The sequence below is a fragment of the Chrysemys picta genome, chromosome 1 (genome assembly GCF_011386835.1).
Source record: "Chrysemys picta bellii isolate R12L10 chromosome 1, ASM1138683v2, whole genome shotgun sequence".
In the NCBI taxonomy this organism is placed as follows: Eukaryota; Metazoa; Chordata; order Testudines; family Emydidae; genus Chrysemys; species Chrysemys picta.
In genome coordinates, this window is record NC_088791.1 from 305,648,025 (window position 1) to 305,671,704 (window position 23,680).

At 43.5% G+C, this 23,680-nt stretch overlaps 1 protein-coding gene across 9 annotated transcripts in view; it reads left to right on the forward strand.

Moving 5' to 3' along the window:
- Window positions 1–21,979, forward strand: part of LOC101933762 (probable tRNA methyltransferase 9B) — a 70,475-nt gene extending 48,496 nt beyond the window's left edge. For all 9 annotated transcript variants that reach the window (XM_005286615.5, XM_024105035.3, XM_042842799.2 and 6 more), the window contains one exon: window positions 20,488–21,979. In XM_005286615.5, coding sequence (XP_005286672.2) covers window positions 20,488–21,521 — 1,034 coding nt within the window. In that variant the 3' untranslated portion in view covers window positions 21,522–21,979. The remainder of the gene's footprint in view (window positions 1–20,487) is intronic.
- The last annotated feature ends 1,701 nt before the right edge of the window (window positions 21,980–23,680 follow it).

Below are 23,680 nucleotides of genomic sequence, written 5' to 3' on the forward strand. Positions count from 1 at the left end.
ACACATTTTACCAGGACAATAATGTTCAGCACATTGAGTTTTCAAATGATACCTCCTCACAAGGCATACTTTGTACAAAATCCATTATAGTCTTGTAAAAGTGGTGAACATAGAGGTACAGTCTGTCACAACCATCTAACCTGTTATCTTGTCTTCCGACAGTGGCCAGTGCCAGGTGCTTCAGAGGAAGTGAACAGAACAGGCAATCACTGAGTGATCCATCTCATTGTCCACTCCCAGCTTCTGGCAGTCAGAGGCTAGGGACCCCCAGAGCATGGGGTGCATCCTTGACCATCATGGCTATTAGCCAGTGATGGATCTGCCCTCCACGAACTTATCAAATCCTTTTTTGAAGCCAGTTATACTTTTAGCCTTTACAGCACCCCATGACAATGAGTTCCACAGGTTGACTGTGCGTTGTATGAAGAAGTACTTCCTTAGGTTAGTTTTAAACCTGCTGCCTATTAATTTCATTGGGTGATCCATGGTTCTTGTCTTATGTGAAGCAGTAAATAACACTTCCTCATTCGCTTTCTCCACACCATTCATGATTGTATAGACCTCTGTCATAGGCCTCCTCAGTCGTCTGTTTTCCAAGCTGAAAAGTCCCAATTTTTTTACTCTCTCCTCATAGGGGAGCTGTTGGGTACCCCTAATCATTTTTGTTGCCCTTCTCTGTACCTCTTCCAATTCTAATATATATTATTTGTGATGGGGTGACCAGAATAGCACACAGTATTCAAGGTGTGGGTATACAATGGATATATATTTGGATGAAACCTTGTTTAAACTCTCCTATGTATTGAGTTCCTGGACTACTTGAGATGGGGGCAGCGGTGAGACCAAGCTTTTTCTTTTAATTAAGATATGCCATTTCTTTCCCTTGTATGTAAAGGCAAAGTCATCATGTGCTGCTTCTCTCTCTCAGCCAGATACGCTGATAATTTGGTAATAAATAGAAATTACTTTACTATCTGATCAGTTTCCTTGTCCCACTAGGAGGAAAGAAGCTGCTGGAATGAATAGCAAAGGGCTTTCCTTAAAGTTAATGCCATTATATGAAAGAACTTCAGTTTAATCTGTCATGTTTTTGTCAGTACAGCAAACTAAACATAGAGGGCCAGATTCTGAACTGGTGTAAATCTGCCTAGCCTCACTGAAATCAATGGAGCTCTGCCAATTTGTACCAGTTGAAGACTTGGCCCAGTGTTGCTAGGAAGACTCTTCTGCCCACGCTGCTTTTTTAGTTGGAGAAAGTTTTAACACTGTTAGGAAATGTGGAAAGATCTGAACTTGTGAAATGAGAATAATTAGCCTCTATTCAACAGTGAAATCAGAAGAGTATCAGTTGTGACTCATCGGGGATATTATCTTGCAAGCCTTGACACTTCTTCTCTGTATGGAAAAGATTTTTAGAAAAGGGATCACTTTTATAAAGGGCAAAATTCTCCTCTCAGATCCGCATTGCAAATACCTGTTGCCTAGAAAACTCCTGTAAAATGTGTTAGTTGTCAATACTACAACATAGAAATCTGTGCTGAGAAGTTCTGCATTAATGGAATCCCATTCTGACATTTTATCACCATGAGGAATTTTTAAAAGCACTCTACTGAAGTTGAAAGGCCTAAAATTAGCTCCACTAGCTGTGTGTGCACATCATGTTCTCTCCTTTGCTCTAGCTGTCTATTCTGTATTTGTGAGCTTTAGATAACAGGATTCTTTCATCATTCTGCCTCTTCACAACCAGGAAGAAGGAATGCAAGGTCTAAACAAAGTGCAGCGTGCCTCCTCTTGTTTCATGTGCTTGTGTTTGTGCTCATACAGAAACCTGCTGCCCTGTTGGGTGGTTGTAAGGACTTCCAAGAGAGAGATCTCAGTTGTCATTGTTGCAGCCCAGGTTGCAATGGCAGTTTAAAAACTGCAAAATTATTTAAATTACTGTGCCTATTATAATATAGGTTAAATGTTATTTCTTTCAGGAGTCCTTTTAATGCCTTCAGTGTTCCCTATGGCTTTCATGGGGATTCTTGCCTGACGGGCAAGATTCTGATCTCAGTTACATTGGTGTAAATCCATAATTAACTCCAGTAACTAATGCCAGATTTAAACCTGTATAACTAGGACCCTACCAAATTCACAGTCCATTTTGGTCAATTTCATAGTCATAGGATTTAAAAAATCATAAATTTCATGATTTCAGCTTTTTAAATCTGAAATTTCATGGTTTTGGAATTGTAGGGGTCCTGACCCAAAAAGGAGTGGTGGTGGGGTCGCAAGGTTATTGTAAGGGGGGTTGCGCGGCTGCTGGCTGCAGCACTGCCGGCTGCATCACTGCCTTTAAAGCTGGGCAGCTGGAGAGCGGCAGCTGCTGGCTGGGATCCCAGCTCTGAAGGCAGAGCTGCCACCAGCAGCAGTGCAGAAGTAAGAATGGCATGGTATGGTAGCGCCACCCTTACTTCTGCACTGCTGTTTTCAGAGTTGGTTGGCCGGAGAATGGCAGCTGCTGACCAAGGGCCCAGCTCTGCATGCAGCAGCGCAAAAGTAAGGGTGGTGTGGTGTAGTATTGCCACCCTTACTTCTGCACTGTTGCTGATGGGGCACTGCCTTCAGAGCTGGGTGCCCAGCCAACAGCTGCTGCTCTCCAGCTGCTCAGCTCTGAAGGCAGCACATAAGTAAGGATGGCAATACCGAGACCCCCCCTAAAATAACTTTGCGACCCCCCCCATGCAACTCCCTTTTGGGTCAGGACCCCCAATTTGAGAAATGCTGGTCTCTCCTGTGAAATCTGCATAGTATAGGGTAAAAGCACACCAAAGGCCAGATTTCATGGAGGAAGGCGGCCAGATTTCACAGTGCATGACACGTTTTTCATGGCTGTGAATTTGATAGGGCCCTATGTATAACAGTATGTACAGTACTATACAGAAACCAATGACAAACCCACAGTATTGTAGGTGACCCTAAAAACAGCCTTTACACTTTTTTCTTTTTTTATTTCACAATATACTCATGCCTCACTGCAAACAATTTCAAAAACTCTATCAAACCAGAGTGTCAGCATGGTAAACATTGCACAGTTATAAATAATGGTGCGAGACAGAGGAGAATAAGGTCCCCTCTCTATTCAGAGACCATTCTATTACATAATTTCTCTTTTATTATTATTTTATTATTGATAGCAGTGATAATGGTTAACTTTTATATGCCCCAATCCTGCACATGCTTAACTTTTATTCATGTGAGTAGTCCCATTTAAAGGCAGAGATTCATCTGAAGTCAATGGGAATACTTTACTCAGATGGACACTCCCATTTCTTTCAGTTGAGTAACTGTCTTCAAATAGCAAATTTCCTCCATAGCTCTCAAAACGGTTTACTAGGAGAGGAGTTGTTTGTGACATTTGCGTGAAAACCTGACCCTTGTTTTTAAGTGTTCATCTGCTCCTGCTGCATTTTCTCCTCCTGAAGTCATAATCCTCCAGTTGAAAATTATAATTATTGCCACAGCAACTAATTTTTTATATTGTAAACAAGGGATTGAAGTTTTAGGTGAGTAATAGATAGCAGGAGAAGATGAACTCCTAAACCACAATATCTTACATTTGTATAAAAATACCTTACATTGTCTCACTTCTTCAGATGCAAGGGATGTCTTCAGATGTCTTGCATCTGAAGAAGTGAGGTTCTTACCCACAAAAGCTTATGCTCCCAATACTTCTGTTAGTCTCAAAGGTGCCACAGGACCCTCTGTTGCTTTTTACAGATTCAGACTAACACGGCTACCCCTCTGATACTTACATTGTCTGTGCTCCTTCCTCCAGTTTCCCATGTGATATGCTAACATGATGTTCACAAGTGTAGGAGTTCTAATGGAAGCTCACAGCCTGAACTAACGAACCCCTGTGCATACTCCTCTGCAGCCAACATCTTGGAGTGCTTTTATGAAAGGAAGGAAACCCAGAATCCTATTAATTATTATGGTAAACCCAAAGGACCCAGTCAGGACTAGGGTCCCACTGGGATAGGCACTAAATAAACACAGACACAGGTATGGTCCCTGCCCCACAGATCTTGCAGCCTAATTGGAAACAATATGCAATAAGTGAATGTAGCAACCAAAGAAGTGAAGATGGTAGAGAAGTGGAGTGGATGAAAGTAATGACAGTAAGATCAGATGGTTACATAGGCTGGCTGTGGAAGCAGTTTGATGGTCCTTAGTGCTACCAAACCATCTGAATTATTTATTTAATTTAATAAATAAATTAAAATCAGCTATCCCTAAACCAGCAAATCCTTTTTCATGGAATAGCAGGGTTGGAAGGGACCTCAAGAGGTCATCTACTCCAACCTCCTACTCAAAGCAGGACCAATCCCCCAATGGATTTTTGCTCCCGATCCCTAAATGGCCCCCTCAAGGACTGAACTCACAACCCTAGGTTTAACAAGCCAATGCTCAAACCACTGAGCTATCCCTCCCCCTATCCCTTTGAGACAGAGAAAATCCAAGATGGTAGTTGCAGTGTTTGGTGGGACTGGCAGAACATCCCTGCAGTTTGTTGCTGAGGAATGCTGTCCTTATCAGCTGACACCACTGCGTATCAGTGGAATTCTTGCTAACTATTATGGGCTGTTCTTCTCTCACTTACACTGGTATAAACCAGGAGTAACTCCATTGAACTTGTATGTTCTAGTGTCCCTGGCACTGACAAATCTTTGAAAAGAGGCAAGTTGTAATGGATTTATGAAGCAAATTGTAAGTTTATTTCTAGTGGATATTACACAGGCAGCTCTGCCTGGTGCATCCCAGAAAGCTTGACCATGATATTAACTAGAGTTGCTGCCTCCTCCTTCCTCTAGGAACTTACATCAATGAGGAACAACCCTATCTCTAAGGTTCCCTATTCTGTTACAAGTTAGAGCATTGTAAAACAGGTGTGAGCCCAGAATCAGGTCTTGTGTTTTTCCATGTTTCCATTGGGCTGTCAGTGGCCTGTTAAGCTTTTTGCAATTTAATTATTCATTTTAGATTGTAATTGGTCATTGGGGGTCTTATTACTGCTGTCATATTGACAATATATCTTTGTTTCAAATCTTAGTCACATGCACTTAACAATCTGTTACCTGGTTACTAGGGCTTGGCCATCTGTTCCATGTCATTAAGCTAAGTGACAGCTTGTCACTGACTGAGCAACTTGTAAATATGACTGTTGTCCTCCAATCGCTCACTGTGCAGAACACCACAACCATGGCTTTGGAATAAGGAAAAAGTTTTCAGGTTTAAACAACCTTCACAAGATTTCTTCTCAAGTTCATATTGTCAGTCTAGAAGCTCTAAGGAAGCCACAGCACAGAATTTTCATGGTATAACTCAATAAAATCACTGCCCTGATGCATAAGGCACTAAAACAGCTCTAGTCTTTACTTGGGCAAAACTCCCATTGACATCAATAGGAGCTTTGTTTGAGAAAATGTGGTGACTCTGGAGTAGCTTATGCTAACTGTAAGGAGAGGCAGAGGCAAACCAAGACAAGGGATGATTTTAAATTTTTAGAACTTTATAAGGGGAAACCTCAAAATTGTACCAGGAACATAAATAATATAGAACATTACCAAAGACTTACTACTTTATATGTATGTATGGGTGGGTGGGTGTGTGTTTTCTCCCTAAGTGCTGTCCCAGCTTTGCGCAGACACTTGGCACAGCAGACCTCGAGCGAACTGCCCAAAGACCTGTTAAGGTACAAAAGCACCCAGTCAGGTTTATTGTTGACGAAGCACGGTAATAGCACCTGGCAGACTCTATGAGGGTACTAAGACATGTATGCCCGTGACAACGGACGCAGCTCAGTCAGTGGCAGGACTTTCCACTGCCCCCTAGGCTGGCTGAAGATACTCTCTCTGAGATACATCTTTATACCCTGATAAAAGCAAGTTACGTACTGTCCTCCTGACCTTATCTTTTAGGAGGGGTCAGTGTGTTTCTGTACCATCCTTGATATCAGGATGTGCTGGTACCACTTGATATCGGGATGTGTTAGTGTGGGTACTCAGGTACTTCTTAGGAATGTGTATTTCTGCAATATTAGCCCTGTTCTTGCCAGATTCTGGAGCAGGTCCTGCCTCATACCAGGCCTCTGATACAAGGGCTTATGTCTCAGGCTCTCTTCCTACTACACTTATAATAATAAACAACTATAGCTTACCAACACGTTAACTGTTGTGAGCTTGTACATGCTGTGCAGTTAGTACCAAATGCATTATTATTAATGAGAGATCACTGCAGAGAAGAATCAGCTTTTCTTCTCTTTGGCTGTAAGTCCAACTGTTCTGTTCTTTTCCTTCTCTTGGGCTTGAAGAGCTCCTTAGATTCGATGTTCTGTGGCTGTACCTCTTTTCACTGCGTTTATCCACAAGTGGGGTTTCTTCACCTAGTGGGCCCTTGCTTCTCCATTTAGGCACCTTTGAACTGTCTTCCGTCAATAGATGTTCAAACAGTCATTCTCTCTGTTCATATACTTGAGATCCTTTGTGGATAGGCTTCTTGTTTACTGCTTCCAGGATCTGTTTTCATCTTACAGACCTTTGTGATCAATTATCTCTGTTAGCAATTATATTTCCTTTCAGTTATTTTCCCTTAATACTCTCTTTCTGGCACAGCTGTAGATTTTATTTCCCTCTACTTCCCTTCTCTAACAGTGTCTGCTAACATATCCAGGTATAGCGACAAAGAGTCCTGTGGCACCTTATAGACTAACAGATGTATTGTAGCATAAGCTTTCGTGGGTGAATACCCACTTTGTCAGACGCATGACGTATTCACCCACAAAAGCTTATGCTCCAATACGTCTGTTAGTCTATAAGGTGCCACAGGACTCTGTCGCTTTTTATAGAACCAGACTAACACGGCTACCCCTCTGATACTGATACCTGGGTATATTTTTGTTTCTGCTTCTCCCGACCTGAAACCTTTCCTATTTTCCTTCTTTCCTCCTTCTGACTTCCTAGTCCCCTACTTTTATTCTCCTGTTCTTCTTTTATTTTATCACCTCCCCTCCTACCCAGGATCCGGTTCATCCACCAGCTCAGATCTCGATTCTTCTTCCCTAGCAGTTTTTTGCTGCCCCCCTCTGGTGGATTCCAAGCCCCCATCCCAGCTCAAGCTGCCCTTGTATTGGCTGTTTCTCGCCCCAGGACAGCATTCTCTGCTGCTGCATCACAGGTGCTAGTGCCAGGGTAAGGGTTACTATAAAAGGACTGCAAGGTTGCACCCTGTATGGAGAGTGTCGTGAGCTCTTTCCTTCCTCACCTTATGCTCCATTTAAAATCCCAGCCCCCTCCTTGGGCCTACTAGTGAGCAACTCACATTGCTCTCCAGTAACATCCTCATCCAGCTAGATAGAGCAACACTGAAAGGGAGGCACAGCTGTCTGTGTTTAATTACTTACGCTAAACAATCTGTTCCACCTTGTATTTAGCAATGATATTCTGACTACATTTCCCAGACTTGAGGAAGAACTCTGTGTAAGCTCGAAAGCTTGTCTCTCTCACCAACAGAAGTTGGTCCAATAAAAGAAATTACTTCACCCGCCTTGTCTCTCTAATAGACTGTCTCAGTGAGTGTCATTCCAGGCTCACACTTAGCAATAAGCTCTCCTTGTTAAAGAAAAGCAATTTAATATGAAGAAAGGACCAAAGGAAGGGAAGTGTATGTTTGTAATAGATTTACCATTTGAATCATGAGGTTGCCTCAATGGGACCAGTCCTGCAGACCTGACTGAGGCAAAATTTCAGTTGATCTCAGTGTAAATTTAGGATGACTAAAGATTATGGGATCAAACCAGTGTAAGTTCTTTGAGGATAGAATTAAGTAAAGAGAGAGATAAGAGGCTCAAAGAGGATTCTCCCCCCCACCCTGCTTTTTTTTAAACCCAACTTGCTGATATTTTACAGTGGTTACCCCTACCTCCCTGTGACCAGTCTTTTGCTGATGCTGACTTCACCCCTTTACAATTGTGCTTAACTTTAAACACAAAGTAATCCCTCTGTAGCCAATGTAGCCAGATTCATAAAGCTAGGCACATGAGTAAGTACCTTGCTGAGTCAGGGCCTTAATAAACCGACAGTTTATAATTATAATTGTTTATATTAAGGTTGCATCCACATGTGTTAAGTAGGAAATATAGGAAAAATCTAAGGTGGCAGGAATTTCACCATCTAAGAAATTTGTAAATGGGTAAGTTGTGGGGAAAGAAGTAGTTCTTGGGAAAATAATGAAATTTAGCTAGTAAATTCTCTGCAGTAAGTAATTGGCATTTTAGTTTATTATTATTTTTCCCTCACCTTCTTTTAATACCATCGTAAGGAGGAGAATAAAATTACATTTTATTTGGAATCATACATTCTGTATCTATTCCATGTGTTCCTATTACTGGAACTGTCAAAGATAAAGTGACATCTAAAGTATATATACAGTCTATAAAAAAAGGCTCTGAGATAGTGATTCTCTGATCCTTGAATACTTTTCAAATGCCTCCTAAAGAGATTTAACTTTAGTATAAAAATTTGACAAAGTAATTTCTGAATACACTATTTTCCTTGCACTTTAACAGCGTTTAAATTGAATCACTGACCTAAAATACTCATTTTGAAAATTCTCTTTAAAAAAAATTCAAAGTTGTGGATGCTTTCAGTTTTGTTCTTTGAAGACAGCTGAATGGCATAAAAGTGTATCTTACATTGTCTGCCTTTTCTAAATAATCCCTTTTAGTAGGATTAGTCTCAATATTAAATTAACAGAAGAAGCAATTAATTATATTTTTATGAAGCGAAGAGGAGAATCTTTGAAATGCTGTTCTACCCCCTCCCCCATTTCATATCAGAATTACATTGTGTATTTTTCAGATGTGGGAAATCTTTTAGTCTTCAATTTAAATGAAAGTGCTGGGAATGAACAGCACCCAGTACAAAATTCATTTGGAATGACTTTTAGATCTGCTGAGGAGAGTTGACACCTGGCTGAAATTAAAAGGAATGTGTAATTTAGAACAACTGTTAGTCTGCAACGTAAGGTGCTGATCCTGCAAACAGGTGTGTTAATGCAGACCCCTGTCAATTAAGTTTCCATTTGGCCACAGATACGTTACGCTATACCCTACTTCAATGGGACTCCTCATCGGTGCAGGTGTCCACACAAGTGCAACTGTTCACAGGAGCAGAACCTAAGTCAGGACCGAATACCTTGATCCCAGGATGACCATAACCAGAAAGTTAGGAAACTTTAGCTCACCCAATCAAATAGTTGTAGCCTGGATCCACAAAGGTACTTAGGCACCTAAGTCCCAGCTTCACAGTAATCCACATAACTCTTGCTCAGCTGCTGTCTAACCCTGTAGGTGCCTAAACTTACTTAGTGCCCAAAGCTTTTGCAGTAAAAATTCTGTCAGTGCCTATGTTCCTGCATTTGAGCATGTGCACTGATGCCTCCCTCTAGGCAGCCAGAGACCCATCTCCCGCCTAAGCACCAGAATGATATGTGAACCAGGGGAGGACAGGTGCTCCTCTGTCTATCTTGCCTGATCTGGTATGTGAGCTCATAGGCTGCCTCACTCCCCACAGAATAGCTGGGGCAGGGGAGGATCTCCCTTATAACCTTTAGCCCAGTGATTAGGGTTCTCACTGGGGATATGGGAGACCCCTACTTCAGACCCACTGCCCCACCCCCAAATGAGGAGAAGGGATTTGAGGAGAGATCTGCTACCTCTCAGGGGAGTGACCTCATCACTGGATAATGGGATATTCTGATTTGGGGCTCCCTCAATCTCTCCTATTGAAGTTGTTCCACGTTAATTGAATGAATAAATAAATATTAATTGTGCCAGAGAAAGAGGGAGACTCTTTCTATGGTCTGATGGTTAAAGCACTCACCTGAGACATAGCAGATCCCTCTTCAAATCCCTTCTCCTCAGGCAAAGGGAGGGCTTGAACCCATGCTTGTCCACATCCCTGCTGAGTTCCCTAACCACTGGGCTAAAGTTTATAAGGGAGCTGTTGTGTAATTCCCTTCCCTAGCTGTTGTGTGTGGAGGTAGGCAGCTTCTGAGCCTGCCACCCTGACTTAGGCACCTATCTCCAGCAAAAGGGTGGTTCTCCCATTGGCTAGCTGAGGCAGCCCCCGGCCTACTGTGCTGGCTTTTGTGGATCACATTTAAAGGCACCTACCTCTCCCAATTCATTGTACAGGGAGACTAGGTGCCTAACTCAGACTTTGTGGATTGCAGTGTTACTCCTGTGATTTTTCTAGGTGCCTCGGAGTTAGGTGTTGCAGCACTGAGCACTGCAATGCCTAAGTCCCTTTGTGGCTCCAGGCCTTTGTATCTAGATTTCTCCTTCACATTGACTTGTTTGGGGGAATTGTAAAATTCAGTGTCTTCCTACTAGTTCCCATCATGCAGTACATGGTGTAGGTTCCTAGCTTTAACCTTTCATACGCCACCACCTCACAATGCTATCTTTTTTTTCCTAAGGTGCCTGTCACAATGGTATCTAAGCACAGAACAACAGTTACAGAGGACACTGAGTGCTGCAGTAGACAAAGAACAAGATTTTCAAAAGGGACTTGTGATTTTGGGGTACCTTAAAGGGACTTTGTGTTCAAGAAAGTTCTGAACACTTACCCTAAAAATCAAGTCCCTTTAACATGTCTTAAAGTTGAGCAGCCAGAAGTCACTAGTCACTTCTGAAAATCATGTCCAGAATTCTCAAAGCTTCCTCTGTTCCTGGTGTATAAGCTTTTTGTTTTGGTTTGTTTTTTTTCCCTCTTGCTCCCTTTTTCTTTCTGTTTCTTTCTCTCCATTCTTCCCAGTTGTGGGTTGCTCCTGCTTGAAGAAGAGGTCATCAGTGGGTGAAATTTAAAGTTCCTGTTGAAACTGAACTGTGTAGGCCATAATGAGAACATGCTTTCTCAGTGCCTTTAGATTGTATATTGTAACTAACCCATTGTCATACAGAAACTTTGGGGCAGCTCCTTACCTGGTGTAAATCCGCATAGCTCTATTGACTGTAATAAAGCTGCACCGTCTGAGAGTCTGGACCCCTTAGTGTCTGTCATTGTAATGCAAACCAGGGCCACTCAGAGCCAGCCAGAGACATCAGCCAGCAGGAGCAGAAGCAAGCAAAGCAAAGCAGGAACTGGATGGAGGGGGTTAAATGGGCACCTCTACCCCCAGCACCCAGAACTGTGCCGGCTTGAAAGACTTCCCCTGCCCCACACTCTGAGCGAAGTCCAGCCAGTAGGAGCAGAATCAGCTCCTTCAGCTATCAGAGGGGTAGCCGTGTTAGTCTGAATCGGTAAAAAGCAACAGAGGGTCCTGTGGCACCTTTAAGACTAACAGAAGTATTGGGAGCATAAGCTTTCGTGGGTAAGAACCTCACTTCTTCAGCTGTCATTCCTCCCCTTCCCCTGCCAGCTCTGCTGCCCGGTTACAGGTGCAGGTCACAGGCTCCCGTGAATTTTTGTTTACTGCTTGTGACTTGTCCCTGACTTTAACTAAAAGTAACCATGACACAATGTTAACCTTCCTTATCACACTTGCGAATTGTTCATCCATCATTGATGTACAGCAGCTTCTGAGATGGATCAGAGCAGCAAAGCTAAACAAGTTTAGAACAGAAATTGAATAATACCTTCTGCAGATCAGGATATAGGGGGAAATTTAATTTATAATTACCCATGTTTAAATGTAACAGTGGCACTTGGAACAAATCCTCTACCTAGGAGAGACGTATTGAATCTCTAACCCTCAAGATATTGGCTAATTCTAGAATGTAGAACACCTTCAGGGCTACCCATTTACTTGAGAATTTCAGGGAGTTACCATGGCATGGTGGAGTAGGGCAAAGGAACAGTGAATGGGTGGTGGAGGAGATGAGTAAAAACCACTGATTCATAGAGTCCAGGGTTGGAGGGGACCATTGTGATCATCTAGTCTGATCTCGTGTATCACACAGGCCATAGACCTTCCCCAAAATAATTTCTTTTGAACTAGAGTAGATCTTTTAAAAAAAAAAAAATCCTCTTGATTTTGATTTAAAAATTGTCAGTGATGGAGAATCCACCTAATATCTCCACCAGTAATCAGGCCCTGTTCTACCTGGCTGCCCCATCTCTTGCCAGGAGCCAGCAGCAGTCCAGTGACAGCAGAATAAGCTATGATGGGGAGAAGCTGGCACAAACCTAAAAACATAAGAATTGCCAGATTAGATCAGACCACTGATTTTTGCCTTGGCAGTCTCCCTTCCCAGAACAGACTAGGCCCACCCTAAGTAGATTTGTGAGGTCCAACACACAACCAATGGCTGTAGGGAATTTAGGGCCTACAATGTGTGTTTTCCTCTACTGGAGAGTCCACAAAAGTTAACTAGTAACCTCTGTTCTTCTTCGAGTGCTTGTTCATGTCAATTCAACATGCATGTTAGTTGGAAGATTTTTCCCATAGCAGCATCCATCAGGTCGGCCTGGGCGCCCCCTGGAGTCAAGCCTCCATGGTGCTCAATATAGGGCCCTGCCGACCCTCCACCACCTCAGTTCCTTCTTACCGTCAGTGATGGTTAGCTGGAACGTCCCATAGCTCTTGCTTCAGCAAGTGCCTCTATCTTCGTCATTTGAATTTAGAGTTAGTTGGGGGGAGGGGTCTCACCCCCACTTGTGAATCCCCAGAGCCATGGTATGCTGTGATCCCCGGGATTTAAAAACTGTAAGCTAAGTGCATGCCAGAGAGTGACCCTTATGCCTCTTGTTTAAGATGCCTAGGGGAAGGTCACCAAAAGGAGCGTTGTAAAATCTGCCGTGAGTTGCGTTCCAGAACTCTTAAAGGAAGGGAACAGTGGCTTAAAGTTCTACTTATGGAGGCAGGTCTCCACCCCTAGTCGGATCCAGGGTCAGGGGACCCTGCTCCCAGCACATCTTCGTCGCCGCAGAGCACCCCGGTGCCATCATCCTGGGAACCAGTGCCGAGAAAGGACTCTTCCTGAGACGCTCAGCACCGGCACGGTTCCTCCGGCAACCACTCGGAGAGTAGGCACCGTTCTCAGTCGCCGGTGCCTCAGAAGAAAAAAGCCGGAGAGGGTTCGTTCTCCCCCAGCTGAATCCAAGGATCCAACGACTGTGAGACCCCAGTCAGGCCACAGCACTAGATCCCAGGGCAGGGCCATGTCAACTCCTGGCCAGGCGAGGCAGTTGACTCCAGGCCCGCCATGTTTGCTAGACCCTAGTGGCCAGCAACTGCCACTCCCCTCGACACCAGAGGCTTTTGCAGCGGCTCAGGAGTTGCTGTGCCTCACGGTGCCATTCTCGCCCCCTAGGACAGAGGAGATACCCAGCACCATCCGCACCAACCCACCCCCAGGTGCAATTAAGAGGGAAGCTGGCAATGATGTCCCAGGGCTCTCCTTCTCCATGGCATCCTCCGGCACCTGCTCCTCCGGCAAGAGAGCCCAGTCTGTCCCTGAGCTCCCAACGATTGGTGCCCCGAAGTACGGCTCCTCCATGGTCTTCCTTTTCGGAGACCTTGGAGTCCGACTCCTACTCCTACCGCTCCAATAGGAGCAGTAGCCAGGAGGTCCAGGTCACGGTGGGAGAGACGGGCTTATCCGGCACTGTGGCCGCTGCAATGGCAGAATCCATTGCAGTGGCCCTTCTGGACTCCCTGGGCCTTCCACCAGAGCCAGGGGTCCTGCTCGGCTGCAGCTTCGGTAGCTTTGGCCACCTTTATTCTGCCTTCGCCAAGTGACCAGTCAGTGAGTTGCCACCACCTACGTTGACGCCATCGGCTGTTGCACCGTCACCAGCACCGGCTTCGGCACCAACGTCAGCTTAGGCAGTGGCATCAGCACCAATAGCAACTCCTGAACCATCAGCGGCAATGACAGCAGTTCCGATACTGATTTCGGCACCGAGTTCGGAGCCGACAGCCCCGGCACCGAGGGGCATGGCACCATCAATGTCGTCACCTGCTCGGGACCCCCGAGAGTCATGGGACCCTTTGGGTGCTGATGGCATGGAGCAGCTGCCGTTCATGGGGCTGCCACCTCCTCGTCGCCGGACAAGGCATTGGCAGGCACTGCCATAGCCCCAGTGCTTGAAGACAGCAGGGTGGTACAGCAATTGCTGCGCTGGGTTGCCAGGGTTCTGGGCATCAAGGCAGAGGATGTAGTCGAGGATTCTGATCCCATGGTGGATATCCTCATGCCCTCTGAATGCCTTCCTGTATTGCCCTGCCGCTCATAAAAACCATCGCGGACACCATCAAGACCCTGTCCCGAAACAGGACTTTTGAAGGTACAGTCAAGGACAGTGCACCAGAGCAAGATCTGGATCCACCCCACCTTACCTTTTCATCCCGACTATGTGCACAGTCCCGTATTAATTCAGACCACCAAGGGTGGACTCAGGCTCATCCTAGACCTGCAAGAACTCAACAGGTTCGTGAAGAAACTCAAGTTCTGCATGGTCTCTCTGGCCTCCATCACCCATTCATTGGATCCAGGAGACTGGTATTCCGCCCTCGACTTAAAGGACACGTACTTTCACATATCAATAACTCCGTCCCACAGAAAATACCTCAGATTTGTAATGAACAACCCCCACTACCAGTTCACAGTCCTCCCGTTCGGCCTGTCAGTGGCACCTCGAGTGTTCACCAAGTGCATGGCAGTCGTGGCCGCGTTCCTGCACAGGCGACGGGAACAGGTGTTCCCATACCTCGACTACTGGCTGATCAAGGGCCAATCCAGGACTCAAATGGAGATGCAAGTCGCCTTCATAAGAGCATCTTTCCACAGGTTGGGCCTTCTGCTGAACAAGGAAAAATCAACACTGTCCCCAGTTCAGAGGATAGAGTTCGTGGGGGTGATACTGGACTGAACGCAGGCCAGGGCATTTCTCCCAGAAGCAAGATTTCGAGCCCTTGGCAACATCATTCGAGGTCTCAGGTAGTTCCCCACCATCACAGCAAGGAATTGCTTGAAACTTCTAGGACACATAGCCGCTTGTACCTACATAGTACAACACGCCAGACTCAGACTTTGACCTCATCAGTCATGGATAGCGTCAGTGTATCGGCCAGTCTGGGACAGCTTGGACAGGATCGTAACCCTGCCTCACCTGGTACTTGACTCCCTCCTGTGGTGGCTCAACCCACAGGTAGTATGTGCAGGGGTCCCGTTCACTAGCCCTTAGCCATATCTCTCCGTAGTGATGGATGCATCAGCCTTGGGCTGGGGAGCAAATTTGGGAGACCTCAGGACACAAGGCCTCTGGTCTCAGGCGGAACTCACTCTCCACATCAATGTCAGCTGAGAGCGTTACGCCTGGCATGCCAGACTTTCCGAGCTCACTTGACAGGGAGATGTGTATCAGTTATGACAGACAACACCACAGCGATGTTTTATATCAACAAGGGGAGGAGGGTGGTTCACGCTCCTCTCTCCTGTGCCAGGAAGCCCTCATGCTGTGGGACTTCTAGGTAGAGCATTCAATACACCTGAAAGCATCATACCTCCCTGGAGTACAGAACAAGTTGGCGGACTCTCAGCAGGTCGTTCCACGGCCATGAGTGGTCCCTTCGCCCGGACATTGCAAACTCAATCTTCCATCAGTGGGGCTTTCCCCAGATAGACCTGTTCGCGATGCAACAAAAAGTGCCAGCAGTTTTGCTCTTTCCTGAATCACAGCCCGGGCTCCATTGTGGATGCGTTCTCCTCCAATGTGGAGGTCATCTCCTATACACGTTTCTGCCCATACCACTCGTTCACAAGGTGCTCCTCAAGGTACGGAGGGAGCAAGCTTTGGTGATATTGATAGCGCCAGCCTGGTCCCACCAGCACTGGTACGCATCACTCCTGGAAATGTCCATGGAAGCTCCAGGCACCCTGCCACTCTTCCCGGACTTATTAACTCAGGATCACGGCCGTCTCCAACACCAGAACCTCGAGTCGCTGCACTTCGCGGCATGGAAGCTCCATGGCTGAATCCGATGGAGCATTCTTGCTTGGATGAGGTTAGACAAGTCCTCCTGGGCAGCAGGAAACCCTCCATGAAGGTTACCTACCTTGCCAGGTGGAAGAGATTTTCAATCTGGTCGGCACAGCACCGTTCGTCCCTGACTCTCACCTCCATGCCACTTCTACTGGACTATCTTCTCCATTTCAAGCAGCAGAGGTTGTCCATGTCGTCAATAAGGGTTCACTTGGCTGCCATCTCTGCCTTCCACCCAGGCGCAGAGGGCCACTTGGTCTTTGCTAACTCTATGGTCAGCTGTTTCCTTAAAGGTCTCGACAGGCTATACCCACATGTCCGACAGCCTGTCCTGGCTTGGGACCTCAATCTGGTCATTTCCAGACTCGTGGGACCGCCCTTTGAACCTTTGGCGACATGCTCCCTGCTCTGTCTCTCTCTCACAATGTGACATTCCTGGTAGCAATAACCTCAGCCAGGAGGGTGTCTGAGCTCAAGGCCCTGACATTAGAGCCCCCTTATACCGTGATCTATAAGGACAAGGTTCAGCTCAGGCCTCACCCTGCTTTCCTACCGAAGGTTGTGTCACAGTTTCACATCAACCAAGACATCTTCCTCCCAGTGTTCTGTCCTAAGCCATACTCGACTGGCAGGGAGCAAAGGCTTCACTCTTTAGATGTCCACAGAGTGCTAGCCTTCTACATCGAGAGAACGAAGCCATTCCAGAAGTCCATCTAGTTATTTGTGGCAGTGGTGGACAGAATGAAAGGTCTTCCTATCTCTTCTCAACAGATTTTGTCCTGGGTCACGTCCTGTATCCGTGAGTTCTACAAGCTGGTGGGGGTTCCCACGCCCCCAGTCACTGCGCACTCCACCAGGGCTCAGGGCTGGCAAGAAGGAACTGAGGGGGTGGAGGGTCAAGAGAGCGCTATATTGAGCACCATGGAGGCATGACTTCAGGGGTGCCCAGGCCGACCCAATGGAGACTGCTATGGGAAAATTTTTCTGGCTACTGTGCATGTGCGCACGCACACACCTGATTGGAATGGACGTAAACAACACACCTCGATGAACAACAATGACGAGAAGGTGAGTAGCCATTTTTTCCCACCTGTATTGTGGGTGGTAGCTGCGCCAAGAAGGAAATGGGGTTTGATCTGCAAACCCTTACTCATGTTGAAGTCAGTGCTTTTGTGACAGAATGCGCAGGACAGAACTTTTATTTTATATATGGCAACACTCATTCTGTCTCTTTCACGTCCCCCCAGCCTTCATTATTCTTATGGTTGAGAACAAAACTGATGCTAGGTAATTTCAGCCAATGGGATTTTTTTTTTTTATTTAAGACAAAACAAACACCACTTTTCATTTAAAGTATTGGTCACTGTCACATTAAGACATAAATATATTTCAAGATCATGGCAACAGGTCCAGATTCTGGCCTTTGTTAAGGCTCTTTTGTGGTGTTCTGGTGCCTTAAAACAACCTTAAAGGTAGCTTGACCAGCTAACTTGGAAGTCCCCTGGCATATCAATTCTTATGTTTCCTAGCTCTTGTGTAGGGAGTGCTGCTGGAGAAAGTGGGGGAGGGTCATTGGACCACTGCTGTACTCCGCTAATCCATGATTGTCCAACTGGCCCTTTGGGGGCTGGTGCTGCTAGTGTAATTTAAGCAGTCCTGAGGCTTTAGTGGAGAATCAGGCTCAATGCTGTTTAATTTGGTGCTAGTGGAGAGTGAAATCCCAGGTTCAAAATGAATATTTATATATCCTTCCCGACAAAGTTAAGAAAGCAAGTAGCTCTGTCTTTGAAACAAGACCTAATTTGTAAATTAACTAATATTTAGTTATAAAGATTTGAATGTATAAAGAGAAAGCTAAATGATTTTTCCCATAAGCAGCCTGCTTTAGGTGACTGGGAGTGTGTTCTAATTGTGGTCCCTGACAAGCGTACCTTTGGTTAAAAAGAAAAATGCATGATAAGACTCATGAGGATCTGAAATTTAAGTGCAACTTGATGTTATCGTAGGAGAACACTTCCTCTTTGCTTCCTCAGGTTATGCCTTTTTTAATGTAATGCATCACTCAGGGAATTTCAAACTTACTCCTCATTCCACACAAATTCATTGTACCAACACTAAACTTTTTCTAAGCATCTGAAGGTTTTATTAATAAACTGTAACCCTTTAAATGCTACTGGAAGCCTTTTTAATTAAAATGACCATAATGTCAGACTCTCAGCTATTGCTGTAGAATTTGAGCATTTTTGGAATTGATTTCTGTTCTTCTAGAACCAGTGAAACATACAGGCAGAGTAGCTGAATAACTAGATGTTGAAAGAGCCTATTTCTTTAAAGATTAGCTTTTGATCTTTGCATTGCTGCAGAGAAGGTGAATTCATCATTCATTTCTGGCAGTGTTTCCCTATTTTAGCTTGATTCCATGCTGTTATTCTTTTAATTGTAGAAGTATCTCTTTCCTCTGAGGAAAAGCAGATCTGGTTGAACATTGCTCACCCTGACAGATAAAGATGTGCTGAACATCTAGCTATGCTGCCAGCATTTTGTGCACATACATTTCTGAAAGGGGGGGACAGTTTTTCCCAGTGAGATGTATAATTTGCATATGGGGGCAGGCACTTCAGCACTGTAACGCAAAGTTATTTTATCACCGACGCTTGAGGTGATAGTGCATAGAAACACAGGCAGTAATTTGTGTGGACATTTTCACTAAAGAAAATGTAGGGAAAAGGTTGGATAAAAAATTGAGCAAAACCATTTCCATCCCCAGATCTCGTGAAGATGTGTAGTCATAGCTTGTGTTCAGCATCTTCCCCATCACAAATGTTCACAACCTCCGTGTTCTGTTTGACTTTTCTCTCTCTCGTCTTCCCATATCCAGACTTGCATCAAATTTGGTTGCTCTATCTTGTACATCTTTAATATTAGTCCTTTTCATTCTACCACTACTGCTAAAATCCTTGATTGCTCCTTAGTTATACCTTGCCTTCAATGTAATATGGAATTCATACCCCTATTACCAATCAACCAAATCCTGAAGTCCCTACTGTATACCAGAATCTGATATCTGTCATTGTCTACCATGGAATTTCTCCAATATAATTAAGATCAGCGTTCATTCAGGCAAAATGCTGTGCCAAATCCTGAGCCTATGCAGGTGGTATTTGGGCAAATTTTTTATTGATGTCTGTCAAATCCTGAACTCAGTTCTGACTCAAGCAAAGCTTTTGTGAGTAAAGTCTTTGGGAGATTTGCCTGAGTTTGACTTCAGAATTTGGCCCATCCAGTGACAACTATTTATTGCAACATTCTGTAAATAATTATCCACCAAGACACAGCATAAAGGGGAGCCTTGTAGACATGGGAACATTTCTACTGTGCATGCTCAGTATCCAATCTTCAAATGGTCACATCTTTGTTTAATCAAAACTAACTTGTTTTCACACTTGGCCTCAGTGAGGCCATGTTAAGTTTCAAACTTCAGCCATTTTTTTCAGTAGTGCTATCTAAAAGAGTGAGATGATGATTTTTTGTGATGGGAAAATGTATTTATTTTTCATTTTCTCATAACTTAAATGTGGCCTAAAGGATTTTGGACCAAGCATGGAGAATTTCAGCTGCAAAAGTGAATGGTTCAGAAAGTTATGAACATAAAAACAAGACCATATCATAGTAAAATAATAATAATATAGAACTTCTTATCAGTAGCTCTCAAAACACTTTTACGAATGAGGTAACAAAAATCTTTATGCTTGTAACTACCAAGTTCTCACTATACTTTAACTATTGGTAATAGCATACATATTTTACTAAATAAAAATAGGACTAATTATTCAACAAGTTATCTTTAACACTGTGAACTAGCAAGACTAGATGACTGGTAAGTGGTTATGGACCCTTTCACTGCTATGTCAATGGTTTAAATTCACCCAGAACTAGTAGTGACGGATTATCTTTATTGTATTAGTTGTTCGGTGGCTGTTCAATTACTTAAGCAAAATGAGTAGGTGATTTCAGCCCAGTTTTTATTTAACAGGTGTCCACATCACAATAATTGGCATCCTTGTGTCACTCTTATTGGAGTAAATTTATATGGACTCGGTAGACCCCTATTCCCTTAGAAGTGCTCTCTTCAGACCACAGTTGGGCCATGCTAACAGGGTAAAAAATAGAAAACTACCCGTCTTGTACTTATTTCGTGAGTAAGTGGAGCTGCAGTTGCTGTCAGTCTGGAACTTGTCACTAGCACCAATACATGCATTTTAATTTTATTGTATTTATAAAATAAATCTGCTTTGAGTTCCTTTCACATATGGAAAGGCTGTAGCATAGTGTAGTCAGTAGAAGACAGATGATCCTTTCCTGGCGTTCAAGCCAGTGTGTCCGAACCAGTATTTTTCTGTGTTCTATTCATTAGTGATTTGAGGGATATTTATTCACTTTATATGTTCTGTTCCAGTGATCCACCATTTTTCAACAAAGGAGCGGCGCGTGCGAGCGATAAAGGAGATGGCTCGCACCTTGAGAGTAGGTGGCCAGATGATGATATACGTGTGGGCAATGGAGCAAAAACGGCGAAAATTTGAAAAGCAGGATGTCTTTGTTCCTTGGAATCCTTCACCACCTTCCTGGACCTTGAGTAACACTTGTTCTCGTGGAATACAGAAATCAATTAATCAAAAGGACAAAAGGCTGGCTTTGGACCAACACTCCCCTAAGTTAGCTGGCACTTTAAAAGCACACAGGCAAGCAAGAAGCTCATCCTTTGTGGGGGAGAAGGAAACCACACACAACTTATTTGAAAAATCCCTGAGATGGTCTCTCTTTTCAAGATCACTTGATTCAATATTAGACTTGAGTAATCAGTGGCACCAAAGAGAGCTTAGCACATTTTCCAATGGCAATATTCAGCTGGATGAATTAAACAGGGGAAAGCTTTTTGAACAAATCAGGCAAGGTGGCTTCATGAAGCATATTTCCAACTTGTCTTTGCGTTGCAGGCAGAATTCTGAAGATAATGCTTCTGAAGTAGCTGTAGAACCAGGGTCACCTATGATATGTCACCCAGTGCCTTTCAAAAGTTGTTATTCAGAATTAGGCCAGGACACTAAGCAGCCCCCAGTGTCTCCAGCTATAATTCATGACTGCAGCAGAGTGTGTTTACCTGACCTGGTTTCCCATCAAAAAGATGTCAAACAGCAACTTAAAATAGATTATCACCCAAAACAATCAGCTTTCCACCAACTCCAAAACAGAAGGAAAACAGTCAGCTCTCTACAGGATACCAATAATTATTGTTCCATGGCCACATGGAACAAACAGCCGCAAAGGAGTCCTAATGGGGCTTGTCTTAGGTACTACCATGTTTTTAAAGAAGGGGAGTTGGTTGAACTGATAGAACATCATGTTCCTGAGCTACATGTTATTCATTCATACTTTGACCATGCAAATTGGTGTGTGATTGCAGAAAAGATTCACGTGTGGAAGATCTAGGGGAAGATTTTCAAAGGCACAAGTGACTGACTGCATTTGAAAGTTAATGGGAGTTCGGTGCTTGATGCCTTTGAAATTGTCCCCCAAGCTTTTTATCCCCATCTTGTGCTTTGACTCTCTGTGTGACTTTGTTTCTTTTGTTCTGTACTTGACTGTCACAGTCATATACCCTTTTAAAATAATTTTATAGAAACGTTTCCTTTTATAATTGTAATTTCAGGTTGGATGCATTTTAAGAGCTTTTTCCATGGCTTTTTAACAGTAGCTGTCAGTTTTGGTTTTTGTTGTTTTAGAATAGTTAAAATGCATTTATAAGTTTTCCCGTTAGGATGTTTTTATATGGATATTAAAGATGTTTGTTACTCATTTATAATAATTTATTATCTTTAATGTCTTTTTATATTTAAAATGTATTGTGCGTTGAATCTTGGAGTAATACAAGGCTGATGGTACTTTGAGACGGATTCATTATTTTATTACAGTCTGCCTGTCATTCTATATGATACCTCAAGTCACAGTAGAGAGAGTCCTCATAAAAGAAGTACCAGGTATTTATAACCCAAGTACCAGAGACAGTAGCTGGGGACACCCTGTCAGATAAGTTTAAGACAGCTCATCTGTTGCCCCCTAACTGTCACAGTCAAGAATACAATGGACCTACTCAAGTATATATCACAATATAATCTCCTCCCAACACAGAATACATCTTAAATCTGTGTATTTCTCTGAGTTTGACATGTGTTCAAAACGAAAATCCTCTTCTCTGTCACAAAATCTGGGAGAAGAATCAAAGGAATTCTTAATAAGCCATTTAAATCGCTAAAATGAATGATAATACAGAAAAATGCTTGATGACAGGTGAATGCAAGGAAATAGTATTTATCAACACTAGCATGCAATAGTTATGCTTTTAAGACTTTTTTCATCAATAGACAGTCTTTTACAAAGGAGGTAAGTTTCATTATTCCTGTTTTACAGATAGGGAAACTTACTCAAAGCCACATAGCAGGTCAGTGGCAAAAATCATCACTTATTGCTGTTCCTAATGGTCACTGTTTTAGGTGGTTTGTGTTCTTGTTCAAAGGTTTTCACTAGTTTCTTTTCTTTGGGTTCTGGAATCACCACACCAAAAAGTAATCCTATTTTCTGGGGAAAGACACTGTCATGTCCAATGCCTTTGCAAATTCTTAATGTGTCTTACTAAGAATTTAGCTTGATGTATATTGTATCTTAAAGAGTAGTAAGGAACTGTACAGTCATCTGAATGTTTTTAATGTAACTTTAATTCAGTTTGGCTGTAATATCGCTAATGAAATTTTCTCTACTTCCTGAAATAGAATTTATGTAATCAGCAGAGTACTGCGCTACATATTATATTTGCAGGGAAAGAGACTGCTTAATCTAATTGGTCTCTTCCATCTATAGTGTCTGTTTCCACAATACTGGGCTTTTCCCCATGATGTTAGTACTTTTCTGCAAATGAACAAAAAATCATTATTTGCTTCAAAATATAAATACAGTTATAATTTTTTATATCATTGTTCCACAGTGAAAGGATTTTAATAGTTTCCCCTACTCCCTAATGTGACTTTATAATGTATTAAGTGGCAGTGATGTCATTATAGTTTACAGACTTTCACTAATGTGTCATCCATTTTCCCATTGTTTAACAGATAGCTTTTCTGCAGGTTAACAATGTATGAGTGTGTTTGGAGCAACCAATCCCTCCCCTGAACTCTGGTATTTCCAAAGCAATCTGATCCATCATTATCCTAGCAAATGTTCAATCCTCCCAGACACCAACTAAAGTATCTCAGCTTGACTTTCTTCTCCCAATTACAAAGTTGCATCCTGCTGCTCCTAATAAATGGTACCATCCACCCCAGCAATCAGTTGTCTCCCTCCCTGCTCCAAAATGTGATATGCTACCATCTGATTTCTAATACTTCTGGTCCTACTCCTGTTCCTCCTCCCCTAGACATGTGCCTGAACAGGACCCGCGTGACAAATGGTAGCCAGCTTATCTTAAAGGAATTTTATCTTCTGTAGAAATACTTAGGATTCTAGCAACTTTTATTCTTTGTGTGCGCTTCTCAGATAAATTAATTTCTCTATCTTGAGCAAGAGCCTATCTTCATGTGCATGGTGCTACTAAGAAT